Raw genomic sequence first — 19,644 nt, forward strand, 5'->3', positions numbered from 1 at the left:
CTGTACATATGTTTCTGTATTTCCCTGACTGCTTTTAAGATTTTCTATTATTTTTAGTTTTCAGCAGTTTAACTCTGATGCATCTATGTGTAGTTTTCCTTATATTTATTGTTTGGGGTTGCCTGAGGTTCTTGGACCAGTGAATTGATAACTTTTTTAGATCTCAATTTAAAAACGTATTGAAATATTTCTTGTGCTCCATTCTCTCTCTCCTCTCCTTCTGGGACTTCAATTTACACATATGCTATAACTTATGACCATGTCCCAGATCTTTCTTACATTTTGTTCTGTTCTTTTCATTCTGTTTTTCTTTTTGTGCATGAGTTTGAAAGTTTTTCATTGCTCAGTCTTTGGGTTCACTGATCTTTTCCTCTATTGTATCCAGTCTTGTGTTAAACCATCCAGTTTTTTTTCTTTTCATATATTGTTTTTTAGTTTCAGAATTTCCATTTTGGTTGGTATTAGTTTCCATTTCTCTGCTTAAGATTCCTCTCTAATCAAGCAATCTGCCCATCTCTCTAACATATTGAAAATAGTTGTTTTATAGCTCTGGTTTGCTAATTCTCACATCTGGGTCATCTAGACTTCCAATGATTATTTTTTCTCTTTATTATAAGACATTTTCACCTTTTTGAAGCTATATATTGAACCAGATTTAGAAAGTCCTCAGCCGTTATTCCATCAGATATTATATTTTGCAGTTGGAGAATGTTCATTTGGTTATTTTCTACATCTGAGTTCTCTTAAAATATGCCGTGTTTTTTCCATTCCATCCATCTTTTCTTCTATTTTCTTCATCATATTAATCATATTATTCAGAAATCCTTGTCAGCTTACTCTACTATCTGGCTCAGATTTGGCTCTGCTTTTATTGACTTTCACTGCTTAATTATTATTTATTTCCCCCTTATTTTTTGCATTTCTAGTCATTTTTAAAAAATTACTAGACATTGTGGATAATACATTTAGAGACTTTGGATTATGTGGTCATCCTTTAAAGAGTGTTGAATTTTGTTCTGTTATTCAGTTAAATGATCTTGTTCCTGTTAAGGTCTGATTTTAGACTTTGTTGGAAAAGATTTACTTCAGTTTTTTTGTTTGTTTTTTTTTTTTTTGCGATACGCGGGCCCTCTCACTGCTGTGGCCTCTCCCGCTGCGGAGCACAGGCTCCGGACGTGCAGGCTCAGCAGCCATGGCTCACGGGCCCAGCCGCTCCACGGCATGTGGGATCTTCCCAGACCGGGGCACGAACCCATGTCCCCTGCATCGGCAGGCAGACTCTCAACCACTGCGCCACCAGGGAAGCCCTACTTCAGTTTTGTCTGTATTCCAAGATCACAGTTCTTAATATTAGGGTGTTTTCCTTACTCCTAGGGCATAGGCCTTATGTGATCTCCAACTAAATGCCTGAAGCATTCACCAAGGTATCTTTACTCCAGCTAGGTACAAACTCGAATATTTTTCCAGGATTCTGTGGCCTCCAGAATCTTTTAAGCTCTCAGTCTCCCAGCAGGTGCTTTCTGCCAGGCCTTCTGGAATCATGCTCTGTGTAGCCCAGGAGTCCATTTAGATTTCTGCAGTTGTCTCTCTGCAACTCTCTTCTATCTCTCCACTCTCTCCACAAGTACCAGCAGCCTTAGCAAGTCCAGAATTTTATCCCTGCCTCCTCAGCCAGGTGAGACTGCAGCTCCCTGTTTGGGATTCCTGCACCACCGCCCATAAACTAACTCCAGGAAGAGGGTCTGGGTAAATGCAGGACTCAGCTCGTGTCTCCCTGTATTAACGATATCAACCCTGCTTGGTTGATGTTCAATGAGTTCAAACAGCCATTTTGTATATTTTGTCCAGATTTTACAGTGTTCATGGTAGGAAGGGTAAGTCCAATACCAGCCACTTTTGTCATTCTCAGTACTGGAAATCAATGGAAATTCTAGAATCCTTGCATCTATATTCTTTAGCATTTTTTCCCAGGATACAGTGTAAAAGTATGGGAACAGCATTTGAAGAGTCTAAATAGTTGACTTTTTCCTTTTTTCTTCCTATGAATTGGGTTTGTTTATACTATCAAGTTTTCTTTCCATTTTACAAAGGCTATTATTAGCATCCACTCCAGCAGGAAAAGAATGCATGTTTCTGCTTCCAATTTTTAAAGAATATTTATAAAAGGAGTAAATAAATATGCAAATAGACAATCCAAATAATTTTCTTTTTACACATCAACACTGACATTAAAGGCATGATCCTTATTTTCTTTTTTTAAAAAATTTTTAATAAATTTATTTATTTTTGGCTATGTTGGGTCTTTGTTGCTGCGCGTAGGCTTTCTCTAGTTGTGGCAAGCGGGGGCTACTCTTCATTGCGGTGCATGGGCTTCTCATTGCAGTGGCTTCTCTTGTTGCGGAGCATGGGCTCTAGGTGTGCGGGCTCAGTAGTTGTGGCTTGCAGGCTCTAGAGTGCAGGCTCAGTAGTTGTGGTGCATGGGCTCAGCTGCTCCACAGCATGTGGGATCTTCCCGGACCAGGGCTCGAACCTGTGTCCCCTGCATATTCTTAACCACTGCGCCACGAGGGAAGCCCATGATCCTTATTTTCTTTTTTTTTTTTTAATATATTTATTTAATTTGTTTATTTTTGGCTGCACTGTGTCTTCGAGGCTGTGCATAGGCTTTTTCTAGTTGCGGTGAGCAGGGGCTACTCTTGGTTGCAGTGCGTGGGCTTCTCACTGTGGTGGCTTCTCTTGTTGCAGAGCACGGGCTCTAGGCATGCGGGCTTCAGTAGTTGTGGCACGCGGGCTCAGCAGTTGTGGCTCATGGGCTCTAGAGCACAGGTTCAGTAGTTGTGGCACACGGGCTTAGTTGCTCTGCGGCATGTGGGACCTTCCCAGACCAGGGCTCGAACCCGTGTCCCCTGCATTGGCAGGCGGATTCTTTTTTTTTTTTTTTTTTGCAGTACGTGGGCCTCTCACTGTTGTGGCCTCTCCCGTTGCGGAGCACAGGCTCCGGATGCGCAGGCTCAGCAGCCATGGCTCACGGGCCTAGCTGTTCCACGGCATGTGGGATCTTCCCGGACCGGGGCAAGAACCCGTGTCCCCTGCATCGGCAGGCGGACTCTCAACCGCTGCGCCACCAGGGAAGCCCTGCAGGCGGATTCTTAACCACTGCACCACCAGGGAAGCCCGATCCTTATTTTCTAACATCTGTTTATTTAGCTCTTCCGATCTCTGTTTTGTTTCCCCAACTAGCTTATAACTTACCTGAGAGCAGAGATTATGGCTTCTACTTCTTTACATCTCTCATGGGATCTCACACTTTCTAGTATACACAATAAATAAATGTTGACTAATTGTACTGTTACTGCCATTTGTTTTTATCTATATATGACTTTATTCTGAGTCAAACATTCAAACTGTTGGTGACATAATATCTGAAAGAAAGAAAGGAAGGAAGGGAGCATTACTCAGTGACATTTTCTCTACTTATGGACACAGCAAGTTCCTGCAGTTGGTGGGTAAGCTTATCCAAAAGATTGTGTTCCTCCTCTTTCTTCTGATTGTAACTCCCAACAGGGGCAGGTTCATCAGCCTATGAGAGAATATAAGTCTATTTCACTAAAAAAATAAAAATAAAAATTTCAGTTTCCGATTACATTTATGTTTAAAGTAAAAAACTCCAATAAGTGCTATAAGACAAAGCAAATATTGATACGAGACTATGCCTACCTTAGAGAAATAACTTTAAAAGAAATGTAGATTATTATGTTGGAATGCAAACCAAATGACAAAATAAATGTATACCTCCTATTTTTTTGTTTTGTTTTCTTGCTAGGTATTGCAGTCCCTCTATAGTCAGTAAGGGACAGGTTCCAGACAGAGGACTGAGTCGAAAACACAAGTGGCAAGTCCAAGTTCTGCCACTTACCGGCAGTGAGACACTGGGAAAGCTGCTTCACCTTTGGAAGCCTCAGTTTCCTCATTTGTGAAACAGGAATAGTTAGGTTTCCAAATTTAGGGTCAGTCTGCCTGCGGAATTACAGTTTTGTGTCACTGGAGAAATGCAGAAGAGACACTCAGTGACCCCTTGTCTCAGACGCAGTAAAGGAGATCCACATGCAGGCAGGCAGATGACTTTCAAATGCCTTCCACCCTAAATGCTCTGTGAGTCTCTGGCCTGGACACCTAGCTGAAGCTCAGGCTCATATTAAAAGAGGAAATCCTGATGGGAACTGCCCAGAGTAAACTCTAGTTTGCCCTGTTTCTGCAGAGTCACCAATATCAGGGCTGCCATGTGATAGAAGAAGTTTCTCTACCACTTACCCTCAGGGCCAGATTATGTACTCTCCCCACAATGTAATTAAAATGAAAACAATTCTAAACTGTAAAACATAAAACTTACGCAATGCAAAAATAAAAATAGCTCCTTCCAGGTTTTTCCGAGTCCTCGATGCTGGGTGAGTTCATTAAAGCTGAACTTTTACCAGGATTTGGAGCCCTGCCTTTTCTGCTCCCAAGCACATTCAGTAATAAGCCCATCGGGCAGGTCAGCACTGACCGCAGTTACACTTCATAACTTATGTGAACCCAGGAACTTCCCCCTCTAATGAACTTCCACTTAACAAAATATTTGGGTAAAAACGGAATTTTTTTTAACATGATTAACCATAATACTTACTTTGCTTAATTTTTGAAGAGTATTCTTATTTTCATCTATTGCCTGTTTTAATTGGATACATCTAAATTTTAAAAAAGAAAGAAACAAAATATTGATTTTTTAATTGTCAGAACGAAAAGCTATTTTATAAAATCATACATAAGTCTTTAAGCAGGTAAAGCAATTTCTTTTTTTTTTTAAGCAAGCATCTGCCATTTTTTTGTTTTTTTAATTAATTGATTTATTTATTTATCTTTGGCTGTGTGGGGTCTTCGTTTCTATGCGAGGGCTTTCTCTAGTTGTGGCGAGTGGGGGCCACTCTTCATCATGGTGCACAGGCCTCTCACTGTCACGGCCTCTCTTGTTGCGGAGCACAGGCTCCAGACGCGCAGGCTCAGTACTTGTGGCTCACGCCTAGTTGCTCTGCGGCATGTGGAATCTTCCCAGACCAGGGCTCGAACCCGTATCCCCTGCATTGGCAGGCAGATTCTCAACCACTGCGCCACCAGGGAAGCCCAGGTAAGGCAATTTCTATTGCATGAATGATGTTTAAAAATTCATATGTAAATGCCTTTCCATCCATTAGCTTGGGTGATGCTCATAGTCAAGATCTCAGGTATGAGGTATGATAACCAGAACGCAGAAAACTTCAGTGACTCTGGGCTTCAGTTTCCTATCTCTAAAATAAGGAAAGCACTGGACTTTAAAAATGCTTCTCCAGCTCTAAAATTCCATAAACCTAGGATGCAACCAAGACGACAAAACTAATAATGATAATAACAGCTAAAATTAATTTTTTGCATCACAAATACTGCTAAGCAGTTTACAAGCATCACCTCATTTGAGTCTCATAACAATCCTCACTCCAGCTGAAGAAAGTGAGGTTCTGAAAAGTGACCAGAGCTAGTCAGAGGGAGAGTAACCATGTGAAGGCAGAGTTTAGGATTCTACAGCTGGCCTCTCCCCCCAACAGCACACTCCCCTTGTGAACATGGCCCATCCATATGGGTACAGTGTTTTAGATATTTCATGGACAGCTCATATAATTTGGCTTAAGTCTTAGACACCCAAATTAGACGTATGAAAACGACCGAGTTTGGGGTTAGTGGAGGCAAACTATTATATATAGAATGGATAAACAACAAGGTCCTACAGCATAGCACAGGGAACTATATTCAGTATCCTGAGATAAACCATAAAGGAAAAGAATATAAAGAAGAATGTATATATAGGTATAACTGAATCACTTTGCTGTACAGCAGAAATTAACACAACACTGTAACTCACCTGTACTTCAATTTAAAAAAAAGAGAAAAAAATGACTGAAAATGGGCTACAGCTAGTTATGAGTTTTCAAAAATCAAATGTTTTCTCCACCAATAACCTGAAAAAGTCATTATTTTTTATGCTGAGTTATTTTTTTTTCTTCCACAGACTGATAAAATGAAATAAGCAGTGAAAAGGGGGACAAAAATCCTTTGTGAAAGAGGCAGAAAAGACAAGTAGAAACATCAACCTGCAGCTGACCCTGCTAGTTATCTACCCCAAAGCCCTTCTGCCACCCTCCTCCATGCTGGCATGCTTGGCCTCCCACTGACACGCAAGTGATCAGCCTCCACTGCAGGTAGGGTGCGTGTATGGCCCAGCACTGGCCAATGATACATAAAAGAAATGTGTTGGGCAGTTCCTCCCATTTTATTCTCCCTGATGGAGCAGGTAAAGAACCATCATCCTTTCTGCTTTTAGGTAATGATGACTGGGGACTTTGTAATGGTATGCAGGGCTGTCACTGACAAGCTGAAGATGACCGAGCAAAATGACAGGAAGGCCTGGTCCTTTAGACCTGTAAACACAACAGTAGAAGAACCCATGGCAACTCTCCAGAATAATCAGCTTAGTCCCTCATTCTTAAAAAAAAAAAGATAATCCAAGGACCATTGGGCATAATGAAGAAAACTAGCAACATGGAAGATAAAATTTAAGACTAACCAAAAGTAAAAAAATCTGAGCCCAGAGGAACCAAAGACAACTCAGAGAACAGAAAAGAACTTTAAAAAAAAAAACAGGGCTTCCCTGGTGGCGCAGTGGTTGAGAGTCCGCCTGCCGATGCAGGAGACACGGGTTCGTGCCCCGGTCCGGGAAGATCCCACATACCGCGGAGCGGCTGGGCCCGTGAGCCATGGCTGCTGAGCCTGCGCGTCCGGAGCCTGTGCTCCGCAACGGGAGAGGCCACAACAGTGAGAGGCCCGCGTACCACAAAAAAAAAAAAAAAAAAAAAAAAAAAAAACAACTCCCAATCACGGAAGTATTAATGAGATAACCTAAAAACAGGAACGCAATGCTAGAAAACAGAAAAATTAAAGAACAAGGAAAAACACTTGTAAATTAACAATACAGCTGCTGAAATAAAACATCCACGGAAAAGTTAAAAGAAAAAGTTGGCTGCTCTCGCCTTCTGAGATGGCCCACACTCTGTGGAGTGTGTTTCTCTCTAAATAAATCCACTTCTTACCTATCACTTTGTCTCTCACTGAATTCTTTCTGCGATGAGACATCAAGAACCTGAGCTTCATTAAGTTCTGAGACCAGGTGTGTGATCTCAGTTAAAAGACCGTGGGTTCAAGTCCCAATCTGGGTTTTGGCTGGGTCTGAGACCCGGCCCATGGGTTCAAATCCCAATCTGAGTTGCACGGTTTCAGAAGGTTTGAGCAAAAGGAACACTGAGAAAGGCTTGTGCAAGGTCAGCATTGGCTAAGATAAGACTGAATTTAGGGACTTCTCTGGCAGTCCAGTGGTTAGGACTCTACACTTCTACTGCACGAAGCACGGGTTCGATCCCTGGTCAGGGAATTAAGATCCCGCAAGCCAAAAAAGAAAAAAAAAAGTGTCAAGAGAACCTTTCAGGCATAAACAAAAAAGCAAAGAAACAAAAACTAGTGGGGAGAGACCTAGAGGAAAATTCCAGGAGGTTCAATACCTGACTCAAAGGTGTTTCAGGAAGAAACAAACAGAAGTAAAAAAATTATCTTTTAGTAAAAGAAACTCTCCCAGAGCTCATGAGAGACAAGAGTTTTCAAACTGAAAAGACCCTTTGAGTGTTGAGAAGAATTAAAACAACACCTAAATACACCGAGACAAAATTTCAAAACACCAAGGCTGAGGAGAAAAGCCTCAAACAGAGATCAATTACAAAAGAATGACCATGAAACTTGTCAGCATCACTGGGTGTAAAGGAACCAGACAATGTCTTCAAAGGTTTAAGTGGAAAATTTTTTTACTCCATATCTACCCAATTATTAATCAAACATAAGGGCTGAATGTTTTTTCCAGACATGCAAATATCAATGTGTATTTTAAAATGACTGTGAGGGGATTTTTTTATACACAGAGAAGACTATTACTTGGGTATAAAAACAATTATTAGCTTATTAAAATAAAATTTAAAAATCTAATTTTCCCTGGGACTTCAATTCAGCATATAACCCTTATTCTACTTTAAAATCTAGTAAAGCAAGTACAATTACCTTCCCTTTTTCTTTCATTATTGTTTGATTAATTCAACTTGAGCTAAATTCCTCAAATAATCAATCCTACTAATGAAGGTAGTTAATTAAATTCCCACATCTTAAAATTCATTTAAATTTTATTTTGCTTTTAAGCACCCTGCCTGACTTAAGTAAATTTTTTTCAAATGTTCTAATGAATCATTTAAACTAGCAGCACAAATCTCACATCCATTTGAATGTTATAAATTCTTTAAATACCCAAAGCATACAGATTATTTTAATGATGTCCTAAACGTAATACAAACGTAATAATAGTCTAATTTGATTTAGTTCATCGTGTCTATGTAATTTTAAACGCTAGTTAATTTTAAACTCTCCCAAGGATTAAAAAGAAAATTCAAAACAAAACAAAAAGCAATCATCCATCATGAGAACAGTTTTCCCATCTCAAGAGAGCTAAGGCCACCATCCCAAGCAAGGCAGAATTGCTAATAGACAGAGACTTCTGACAGGTCACAGGATCTGGGGCTACATAGGCCAAGGACTTACCACAATTTGGCCTATGCCACTGATGTTCACTCTGAGCTGTTTTTATAGTTGCTGTCACAACATCAAGTCCATAACCTTCAGGCTTAGGTTGTTTGCTCTTAGACCCAAATTATACCATGACATAATTCTTGCATTTGATTCAAATGGACCAAAGGCTGCAACTCCACTGAGACTGTAGTGAAGTTCCTTTTCTTGCTTGACTAAGTTCTGCATTTCCTGGACAAGTTTCTAGAAACATACAGCCCACCAAAACGGAATCAAAAAGAGCTAGATAATTTGAACAGACCAATCACTAGAAGTGAAATAGAATCTATAATTTTAAAAACTCCCTGCAAACAAAAGTCCAGAATCAAATGGCTTCACTGGGGAGTTCTACCAAGCATACAAAAAGAACTATACTGATCCTTCTCAAACTCTTCCAAAAGACTGAAGAGGAGGGAACACTCCCAAAGTCATTCTATGAAACCACCATCACCCTGATACCAAAATGAGACAAAGATAACAACAAAAAAGAAAATTACTGGCCAATATCTTTGATGAATATAGATACAGAAATTCTTAACAAAATATTAGCAAACCGAATCCAACAACACATAAAGAAGATCATACACCATGATCAAGTTGTCAGGGTCACACAGATGGTTCAACATATGCAAATCAATGTGATACACCACAACAACAAAAGAAAAGACAAAAACCACATGATCATCTCAATCGATGCAGAAAAAGCATTTGATAAAATTCAACATTCATTCATGATAAAAACTCTTACCAAGGAACTTCCCTGGTGGTGTAGTGGTTAAGAATCTACCTGCCAATGCAGGGGACATGGGCTCGATCCCTGGTCTAGGAAGATCCCACATGCTGCGGAGCAACTAAGCCTGTGCACCACAACTACTGAGCCTGAGCTCTAGAACCTGTGAGCCACAACTACTGAGCCCATGAGCCGCAACGAGTGAGCCCACATGCCACAACTACTGAGCCTGTGTTCTGCAACTACTGAAGTCTGCGCGCCTAGAGCCCGTGCTCCACAACAGGAGAAGCCACCAAAATGAGAAGCCCACGCACTGCAACAAAGAGTAGCCCCCCCACTCACCGCAACTAGAGAACGCCCGCACGCAGTAATGAAGACCCAACGCAGCCAAAAGTAAATAATAAATAAATAAAATTTAACCAAAAAATCTCTTACCAAAATGGGTAACATATGTTGAGGAAACATATGTTGAGGAAACATATCTCAACATAATAAAAGCTACTTATGACAAACCCACAGCCAACATAATACTCAATGGTGAAAAGCTGACAGCCTTCCCACTAAAATCTGGAACAAGACAAGGATGCCCACTCTCACCACTTCTATTCAACTATATTAGAAGTCCTAGCCACAACAATCAGACAAGAAAAAGAAATAAAACGTATCCAGATTGAAAGAGGTAAAACTGTCATTATATGCAGATGACATGATATTATATATAGAAAACCTTTAAAGACTCCACACAGAAACTACTAGAACTGATAAAGAAATTCAGCAAGGTAGCAGGATACGAGATTAACATACAGAAATCAGTTGCATTTCTTTACACTAATGATGAAATATCAGAAACGGAAAATGATAAAAAATATATATATATATATCAGAAAGGAAAGTAAAAAAAATAAATCCCTTTTAAAATCACATCAAAAGGGACTCCCCTGGTAGTGCAGTGGTTAAGAATCCACCTGCCAATGCAGGGCACACGGGTTTGAGCCCTGGTCCTGGAAGATCCCACATGCCACAGAGCAATTAAACCCACGCGCCACAACTACTGAGCCTGCGCTCTAGAGCCTGTGAGCCACAACTACTGAGCCCACACGCCACAACTACTGAAGCCCACGCGCCTAGAGCCCGAGCTCTGCAGCAAGAGAAGCCACCATGACGAGAAGCCTGTGCGTTGCAAAAAAGAGTAGCCCCCGCTCGCCACAACTAGAGAAAGCCCATGCACACCAACGAAGACCCAACAAGGAAGACCCAATGCAGCCAAAAATAAATAAATAAATTTATTTTTTAAAAAAATCACATCAAAAAAATAATAAAATACTTAGGAATAAACCTGAGTAAGGAGGTGAAAGACTTATACTGAGAACTGTAAAACACTGATAAAGGAAACTGAAGATGATTCAAAGAAAGAAAGAATTAATATTATTAATTGGACTGGAAGAATTAATATTGGATTAGATTGGAAGAATTAATATTATTAAAATGACCATACTACCCAAAGCAATCTACAGATTTAATGCAATTCCTATCAAATTACCCATGACGTTTTTCACAGAACTAGAACAAGTAATCCTAAAATGTATACGGAACCATAAAAGACCCAGAATTGCCAAAGCAATCCTGAGGAAAAAGAACAAAGCAGGAGGCTTAACCCTCCCAGGCTTCAGACAATACTACAAAGCTACAGTAATCAAAACAGCATGGTACTGGCACAAAACAGACATATGGGACAATGGAACAGAATAGAGCGCCCAGAAATAAACCCACACACCTACGGTCAATTAATCTTCAATGAAGGAGGCAAGAATATACAATGGAGAAAAGACAGTCTCTTCAGCAAGTGGTATTGGGAAAGCTGGACAGCTGCGTGTAAATCAATGAAGTTAGAACATACACTCACAATATACACAAAAATAAACTCAAAATGGCTTAAAGACTTAAATATAAGACATAGAACCACAAAACTCCTGGAAGAGAACATAGGCAAAACATTCTCTGACATAAATTGTAGCAATGTTTTCTTAGGTCAGTCTCCCAAGGCAATAGAAATAAAAGCAAAAATAAACAAATGGGACCTAATCAAACTTACAAGCTTTTCCACAGAAAAGGAAACCATAAACAAAACAAAACGACAGCCTATGGACTGGGAGAAAATATTTGCAAATGATGCAACCAACAAGGGCTTAATTTCCAAAATATACATACAGCTCACACAACTCAGTAACAGAAAAACAAACAACCCAATCAAAAAATGGGCAGAAGACCTAAATAGACATTTTTCCAAAGATATACAGATGGCCAACAGGCACATGAAAAGATGTTCAAAATCACTAATTATTAGAGAAATGAAAATCAAAACTACAATGAGGTACCACCTCCCACTGGTCAGAATGGCCATTATTAAAAAGTCTACAAAAAAACAAATGCTGGAGAGGGTATGGAGAAAAGGGAACCCTCCTACACTGTTGGTGGGAATGTAAATTGGTGCAGCCACTATGGAAAACAGTATGGAGGTTCCTCAAAAAACTAAAAATAAAGCTGCCCTATGATCCAGCAATCCCACTCCTGGGCATATATCCAGACAAAACTCTAATTCGAAAAGATATGTGCATCCCTCTGTTCACAGCAGCACTATTTACAACGGCCAAGGCATAATATTAATTCTTTCTTTCTTTGAATCATCTTCAGTTTCCTAAATGTCCATCAACAGATGAATGGATACAGAAGATGTTTTATATATATATATACATACACACACACACACACACACACACACACACACACACACACACACACAGTGGAACACTACTCAGCCACAAAAAAGAATGAAATACTGCCATTTGCAGCAACATGGATGAACCTAGAGATTATCATATTAAGTTAGAAAGAGAAAGAAAAATACCATATGATAACACTTATATGTGGAATCTAAAATATGACACAAATGAACTTATCAATGAAACAGAAACTGACAGCCATAGAGAACAAACTTTTGGTTGCCAAGGGAGGGGTGGGGGTGTGGGGGAGGGATGGATTGGGAGTTTAGGACTAGCAGATGCAAACTATTCTATATAGGATGGATAAACAACAAGGTCCTACTGCATAGCACAGGGAACTATATTCAATATCCTGTGATAAACCATAATGGAAAGAATATGAAAAAGAACATATATATATATATATATGCACACATACACATATATACGTATAACTGAACCACTTTGCTGTACACCAGAAACTAACACAACATTGTAAGTCAACTATACTTGAATTTAATTAATTAATTAAATATATCTATAAATTCTGCATTTATCTTAAAACATTTTTATTGCCTTCCCACTTTAATGTCTTATAGCTAAGTAGTGTTAGACATATTAACTAACCACTGTGAACCTTAATTTTCTCATCTGTATTAATGAGTACCTCAAAATGTTATTGTAAAAATTAATTAAGAAGTTTTTAGAGCATGGACCACTCTGCTTGGTACATACAGAGTACAAAATAGATGTAAGCTACCCCTTTTTAACGTTTGTAATTCTCTATTTAATCTTATCATTCCAACATTTAGACTAGGTAGACACAGATAATTGTAAGAAATATTGTAAAATACATTTTGGAAAATTTCATTCATTGTTACCTCAATATTATTTCCCATTATTATTTTGTCTTTTTAGAAATGTTATTAATTAAAAAAAGAAATAATTCCTCAATTTCTATGCTGTAAATACTGCTCACTGAAATGTAAGTACAGTCCCTACAAAACTAACATAATTTCATATGCTTTACCTTTGGTAAATATCTCGTCTTTTACTGGCTTCTAGAGCTCCTTTCAATCGACTCTCAGAAAGCAAATCATCAACCTACAATAAATGGAGACTGTTTAAAATATCATATTGTTAAATACCATATAACCTTAGGAAATAAAATTTTAATTCTTTTTTCCCAATATTTTATAATGAATACTTTTAAATATACAATAAAGTTGAAAGAACTTTATAGTGAACATCCAAATACCCACCACCTAGATTCTACCATTAACATTTTACTATACTTTTATGACACATCTATTCATCAATTCATCTTATTTTTTATGTATGTCAAAGTAAACTACAATCATCAATATATTTCCCCTTAATACACCATGGGTATCACTAACTAGAGTTCAGTATCTGGTGTAAAATTTACATACAAATGAAATGCACAAATCTTAAGTATACATTTGCTGAGTTTTGGCAAATGCATACACCCTTGTAATCCAAACCCCTATCAATGTACAGAAAATTACCATTACTCCAGAAAGTATGTACTCATTTGTGTAATCATTTCACAAGAATGTTTTTGAGATACTTCCATATTGTTGTGTGTATCATTAGTTTATTCCTTCTTATTGCCGAGTAGTATTCATTATGTGAATAAACCACAAATTTTTTAATCCTCATTCTTATATCTTACATTGTGATTTAGTAATTTCCAAACACTATGTGTAACTTTGCCAACATACCCACAAAAGAGGCACATACAGCTTTTGCATTCTATAGATACTGTGGAGAAGATAAAGTGGATGAAAAAAGAGAAATAAAAATTCTCTACTCTTGCCATTTTGCATCTGTTATTTACAAAATTCACACACATGCTAACAGAGTCGGTCATCACAGGCATGACCCAGATGGGCTCTTGATCACTTGTCCCATGGATACCAAGTTGGAAATCTGTTCCATTTTTTGCTTCAGGTGTCTTCCGTGGGGCCAGGGAAGAATGAGCTCACACTACCTACAGAGTCCTTCACAGACATTCAGGGTATCAAAAGGCTCTGGAGCCAATTTGTCTCTGACTTGAATAATCCTGGCAATAGTTTACTTTGTTACATCTTTGTAATAATTAAAATTTTTTTAGTTTACTTCTACAACATTTCCTGGTTCTCTCAATGTCCCACTAAATTTAAAATTAAATACAAAACCATATTAAGCATCTGGCCAAAGCTTAGCTTAAGTCAATGTCTCATCAAGTTTTATTTTTATTTCTACCAGAAGAGTATTCTATTTTGTTGTACCACTATAATTCCAATAGAGTCCATTAAGAAACATTTATCCATCCCATCTTTTGTACTTTTTAAGTGAAAGTCCAAAAGTGGATAAAATACGAGCATTCAGTACATCTCTTACCTGCCAAAGTTTATAAAATAATTCTATTTAGTGAAAACAATATTTGGTAATAGATCAAATGAAAAATAAAAAGTAAAATTAGCAAAGTAAAATAGGAATTTCAGAAAATAAATTAACAACACATTAATTACTACTTACTTTTTTCTTACAAAATTTTTTTTCTTGGCCATGACACGCGGCCTGTGGGATCCTAGTTCCCCGACCAGGGATTGAACCAGGGCCCTCAGCAGTGAAAGCATGGAGTCCCAACCACTGGACCACCAGGGAATTCCCTTTCTTAATTTTTTTTTTTACGATTTTTTTTTAAACGTGGACCGTTTTTAAAGTCTTTATTGAATTTGTTACAATATTGCTTCTGTTTTTATGTTCTGTTTTTTGGCCACAAGGCATGTGGGATCTTAGCTCCCCGACCAGGGGTTGAACCCACACCCCCTGCACTGGAAGGCGAAGTCTTAACCAATGGACCACCAGGGAAGTTTCCCCACCCCAACCCAAAATTATGAAAATATCAAAAAGTATGAAGCGAAACATAATAGTCATTAGCATTCTGCCACATAGAGTTACCATGCTGGCATGTTTCCTTCCATCTTTTTTTCTATGTATATTACATATAAAATTTTAAAATTGAAATACTGTATATTCAATTTTATATTTTTTCTAACTTGACATTTTATCACAAATATCTTCCCTAACATGTTAAAATCTCCTTAAAATTTTAATCTATTATATCCCAACATGTTATTTATCCATTCCCCTACTACTGATCGTTTAAGTTGCATCCAGCCTTTTGTATTATAAGTAATACTATGATGAATACCTCCATACCTCAACCTGTGTCTCAATTTTTTATTATTATGTATGGTAAATTCCTGGAAATGTAATTCCCAGCTTAGGAGCATGAATACTTGCTACATCTTATCAAACGGCTTTCCAGAAATGCTGTGCCTTATACCCTGAAGCAGTGTTAAGTGCCTGTTTCATCACAGCCTCCCCAATACTGGGTATTGTGATATTTTAAGTGTTTGTGATCTCTTACTTCCTTTGCAATTACTTGATTAACTTTTAAGTTAACTTTTCTCATATTTGTGTGTTACTAGTATTTCTCCTTTAGTTCAAGTCCTTTGTTCATTTGTCAGGTCTTATTTTTCTTATATATTAGGACTATTCCTTGACACCTATTTCACTGGGATTCATGTGAAGCAAAAACACTCAGTAGCTCCACTGGATGAAGGATAAAGGAAAGGAGGCATGGAGAGTGGAGGAGAGTGATGTTGGGCGCAGAGGTGGTTGGAATAATTATTGTTAAAAGTTTAGATTTGTAGGGCTTCCCTGGTGGCGCAGTGGTTAAGAGTCCGCCTGCCGATGCAGGGGATGGGCTCGTGCCCCGGTCCGGGAAGATCCCACATACCGCGGAGCGGCTGGGCCCGTGAGCCATGGCCGCTGAGCCTGCGCGTCCGGAGCCTGTGCTCCGCAGGGAGAAGCCACAACAGTGACAGGCCCGCGTACCAAAAAAAAAAAAAAAAAAAAGTTTAGATTTGGAGGTGAGATGGGTTAAGGGGAGCTGTTAGGTTGGAGATAGAGCCGTTAGGGTGAGATGCGGGGGAGAGCAGCACTTAGTCGATGGTCCCGATTTTCTAGCCTCCCCGGGGTTGGGTTGGGAGTGTGAAGGCTTAGAATCAGTTCGGTGCTGGGATCAGTTCGATGCTGGGGGTGAGGTAGGTTACAACTTGGAAACTGAAGTGGGTTGGGTAGGCTCCCAGGGTTAGGGTGCGCCCCAGAGCTCGCCCGCCACCAGAGCCCAGGTCCCCCAATGGACAGCCAGATGATACCTGCTGCTTCAGCTCCTGATTGCGACGCTGCAGTGACTGGAGGGGATCGCGCTGCCGCCTCGCCAGCATCTCCTCCGCCTCGGCGCGGAGCTCACGCCGGTCGTCAGGGAAACCAAGACGGCGGCACCGGAAGGTGACGCCATCACCGCGCGCCCGCCTCGCAGCCCGACTGCCTGGTGCGGGAAGAGTGTGGGGATGATTCTCCCTCGAGGAAGCCGCTCCGCCAGCCCGCAGGTCCTGAGCTCACTGACCAGCTACTCACCTTTTTCTCGCCAGTCCGAAAGGATTGGGGTGGAGATGAGGGGGAATGCCCTGCGGCGTCCGAAACTACAAGTCCCATAATACCCAGTACTACCACGACATTCCTCCTGGGGTACTGGGTGTTTTGGCAGTTGTTTTCTGACACCAGTTTTTCTAAACTAACCTTAAGATACAATTTAAGCATCTCAATGTCTTAAATTAACTGCAAGCATAGCTTGCCTATATGGCCTTAATGGGATACGTGGTTCTGGCGCATACTCTCACTTCAAAAAGGCAGTGTTAAATTCTTTGCCACTTGGGATACTGCTGCAGTATCACTTCATTGTAGTTTTGCACATGGTCCATCCTGAGTTCTGGGAGGATGGTGACTCTGTTCTACAGCAATCTTGTGAGCACCTAATTATGAGCTCCATTTTACATCTCTCAGGGAGGTTGTAATAACATTTCCCCAAGTGGGACTCAGTCCTATAAATCCAATTCCCAAACTCTTTCCACTACACCGAATAAGGATGACGACCTGAGCTCACTTTTCAAAAGATGAACCACACTGATGTGTTCTTCAGTACAACACACAAGGTAATTCCACAGGCCCAACTGCCATGTTATTTGCAATACTTTTTTCTTCAATAGAGAGAAGTGAAAAGCGCCCACCGCACTGAATTTTCAGGGTGAACACACCCCCATGTAAGTAACATAACCCAGATTTGGATACAGAATGTGACCAGCACTCTAGTGGTCTTCCCCTCCTTCTAGTCCCTGCCCACCTCCACCCCCTACACCAAATGTAAACACTATCCCAATCTCTAACTGTAAAAATCTGTCTTGCCTCTTTTTTGAACTGAATAATGGAATCACGCAGTGTACTGGCATCTTGTCAGGCTTCTTTCATTCAACTTGTTTGTGCAATGAATCTATATCATCGCGTGGGTTGTAGTTTGTTCATTCTCATTGCTCTCTGATGTTTCATTGTATGACATACTCTAATATACTCATCCATTCTACTCTTTTTTGTATCTCATGTCTTTACTTTGAAGTAATTTCTCCACCATGGCTCATGATACTTAAAAGTTCACTTAAACAGCCATAGTTTTTCCATTGAAAATCTAACAACAAATGAGGAAGTAGTAAGTACTACAAAGTATTTTTAGATGGATTAATAAATCGGTACTTCTAAGTGATCTTGTTAGAGGTAAGCAAAAAGAAAAAACTACACTAAAGACAACCCATCATTTATGAAATCCTCATTTATTTTATATATGTCTATAAAATTTTTTTTAAAAAATCTACCTACTTTGTAGGGATTTCCATATTTTAAATGGAAAAGTTACAGGGTCATGAAGATGGTAAAACTCTATATTGGTAAAAATAAACAAAATAAACCCCCTACACATGTATATATGTATGAGGAAGGGTGCAAAAAAGGTTTATTACTCTTGTTCATCTCGGGTGGAAAGATGCTTTGATTTTATACATTTTTGTACACTATTCAGCATGAGAAGCATTTATTCCTTATGATTCCTGCATCAGTATCACCCATATCACCTGGGTGACTGTTAGAAATGCATATTCTCAGGCCTCACCATAGACCCACAGGATCAGAATCTAAATTTTATCAATACCCCAGTGTTTCACGTGCACCTTCAAGTTTGAGAAATACCGCTTAGGTATTCACCATGCCGTAAGGAGTGAGATTACTCAGCTAGCTGCCTTCTTTTTCATTAACTTACATTTCTTTTGACTTGTAATGCTCAGTATAGTCGCTTTAGCACTAGTCACTGCTTCTGTTGTCATCCCTTGATGCCATTACGAACATCAGAGTAACCTACAAGACCGTTTTGAAGTGAGGTAGCCGAAACCAAAGCAAACCATGGCCATTGCTTCTCCCGAGAACACGCTATTTCATAAAACTCGTTATCATTTTCTTCCATCAGTGTGTTACAATGTATATCAACTTTGTACCGCTGTCTCACAGGAGATACTGAAAAAGAATTTAACAGCTTCCAGACTAGTGGTTAACATGGAAAATGTAACATCTCCATGTAAGCCAACAGTTTCAGGGAAAAAAACCAAACACATTTAAGTGGGGCAAGGGGTAGACAGCTAGAGGTGAAACAGTGAGAGGAAATGTCGGGGGGAATTGTCCACCACAGGGCTGGGAACACATGGGCACAGTGTAAAGAGGCAGTAGGCAGAAAACGAGGGGCAGACTGAGTGGTGTAGGGTGGCTGAAAACCGCGTAAGGACTAGACAGGCCTCGGGGGTGAACAGCACAGGCCCAGAGGGGCAGGATGACAGAACATTGGGGTGAGACAGGAGAGGGAGACGAGTGTGTCCGGGTGCTGCACATAAGTAATGGGAAAGGAGTCACATTGGAAAGACCAGGTCCACCAGGAACGTGGCACAAGAACAGGCCCATACGGGCAGAACTGGTCATAACCTAGATGCTTAACCAGGAACAAACCAACAGTCTGGAGGCACCGTGGATGTGCCATAAGAAACCTACCTTGTCTCAAAGAGCCTCAACTCCCTGACCCTCAGTGATGAATGGTGACTCAGATACTTCAGCCACCTGCAGCCCAGACGGAATGGCGCTCTAAGAACCAACATTTCGGTCCTTAAGTACTGCATTCACAGAATGCAAATGAAGTTGGAAGTAATAAAGCATAACGGCCCTCCTAAAATGGAAGAAAAAAAAGCTCTCTGTGGAAACAACTTTCCCGAATTTTCTTATGTTAATACGGACCTGATCCTAAATTTACTGAGAAACAAAATGAATCTTTATAGGAATGAGCAAGGGCAGTGTTCTAGAAAACACCTCTGGAAAATCAAAAATAACCTGGGACTTGGTCACTCTTGATTTTCAGACACAGTTATCCCTCGGTATCATCGGAGGATATCATCCTGGAACCCCAGGAGCTGCCACGGATACCAAAAT

At 39.8% G+C, this 19,644-nt stretch overlaps 1 protein-coding gene across 10 annotated transcripts in view; it reads right to left on the minus strand.

The window, feature by feature from the left end:
* LOC101328570 (nephrocystin-1) overlaps positions 1-16,738 on the minus strand; it is a 99,410-nt gene extending 82,672 nt beyond the window's left edge. For 6 of the 10 annotated variants that reach the window (XM_033838396.2, XM_073791108.1, XM_073791109.1 and 3 more), the window contains exons 1-4: positions 16,449-16,578; positions 13,244-13,317; positions 4,667-4,727; positions 3,456-3,580 (exon numbers count right to left, since the gene is read on the minus strand). In XM_033838396.2, the coding sequence (XP_033694287.1) occupies positions 3,456-3,580; positions 4,667-4,727; positions 13,244-13,317; positions 16,449-16,517 (329 nt within the window). In that variant the 5' untranslated portion in view covers positions 16,518-16,578. Of the gene's footprint in view, positions 1-3,455; positions 3,581-4,666; positions 4,728-13,243; positions 13,318-16,448 lie in introns of all 10 variants that reach the window. The other 4 variants (XM_073791111.1, XM_073791110.1, XM_073791112.1 and 1 more) reach the window with 2 other exon arrangements.
* Positions 16,739-19,644: the final 2,906 nt, after the last annotated feature.

Source organism: Tursiops truncatus, chromosome 14 (assembly GCF_011762595.2).
Source record: "Tursiops truncatus isolate mTurTru1 chromosome 14, mTurTru1.mat.Y, whole genome shotgun sequence".
Classification (NCBI taxonomy): domain Eukaryota; kingdom Metazoa; phylum Chordata; class Mammalia; order Artiodactyla; family Delphinidae; genus Tursiops; species Tursiops truncatus.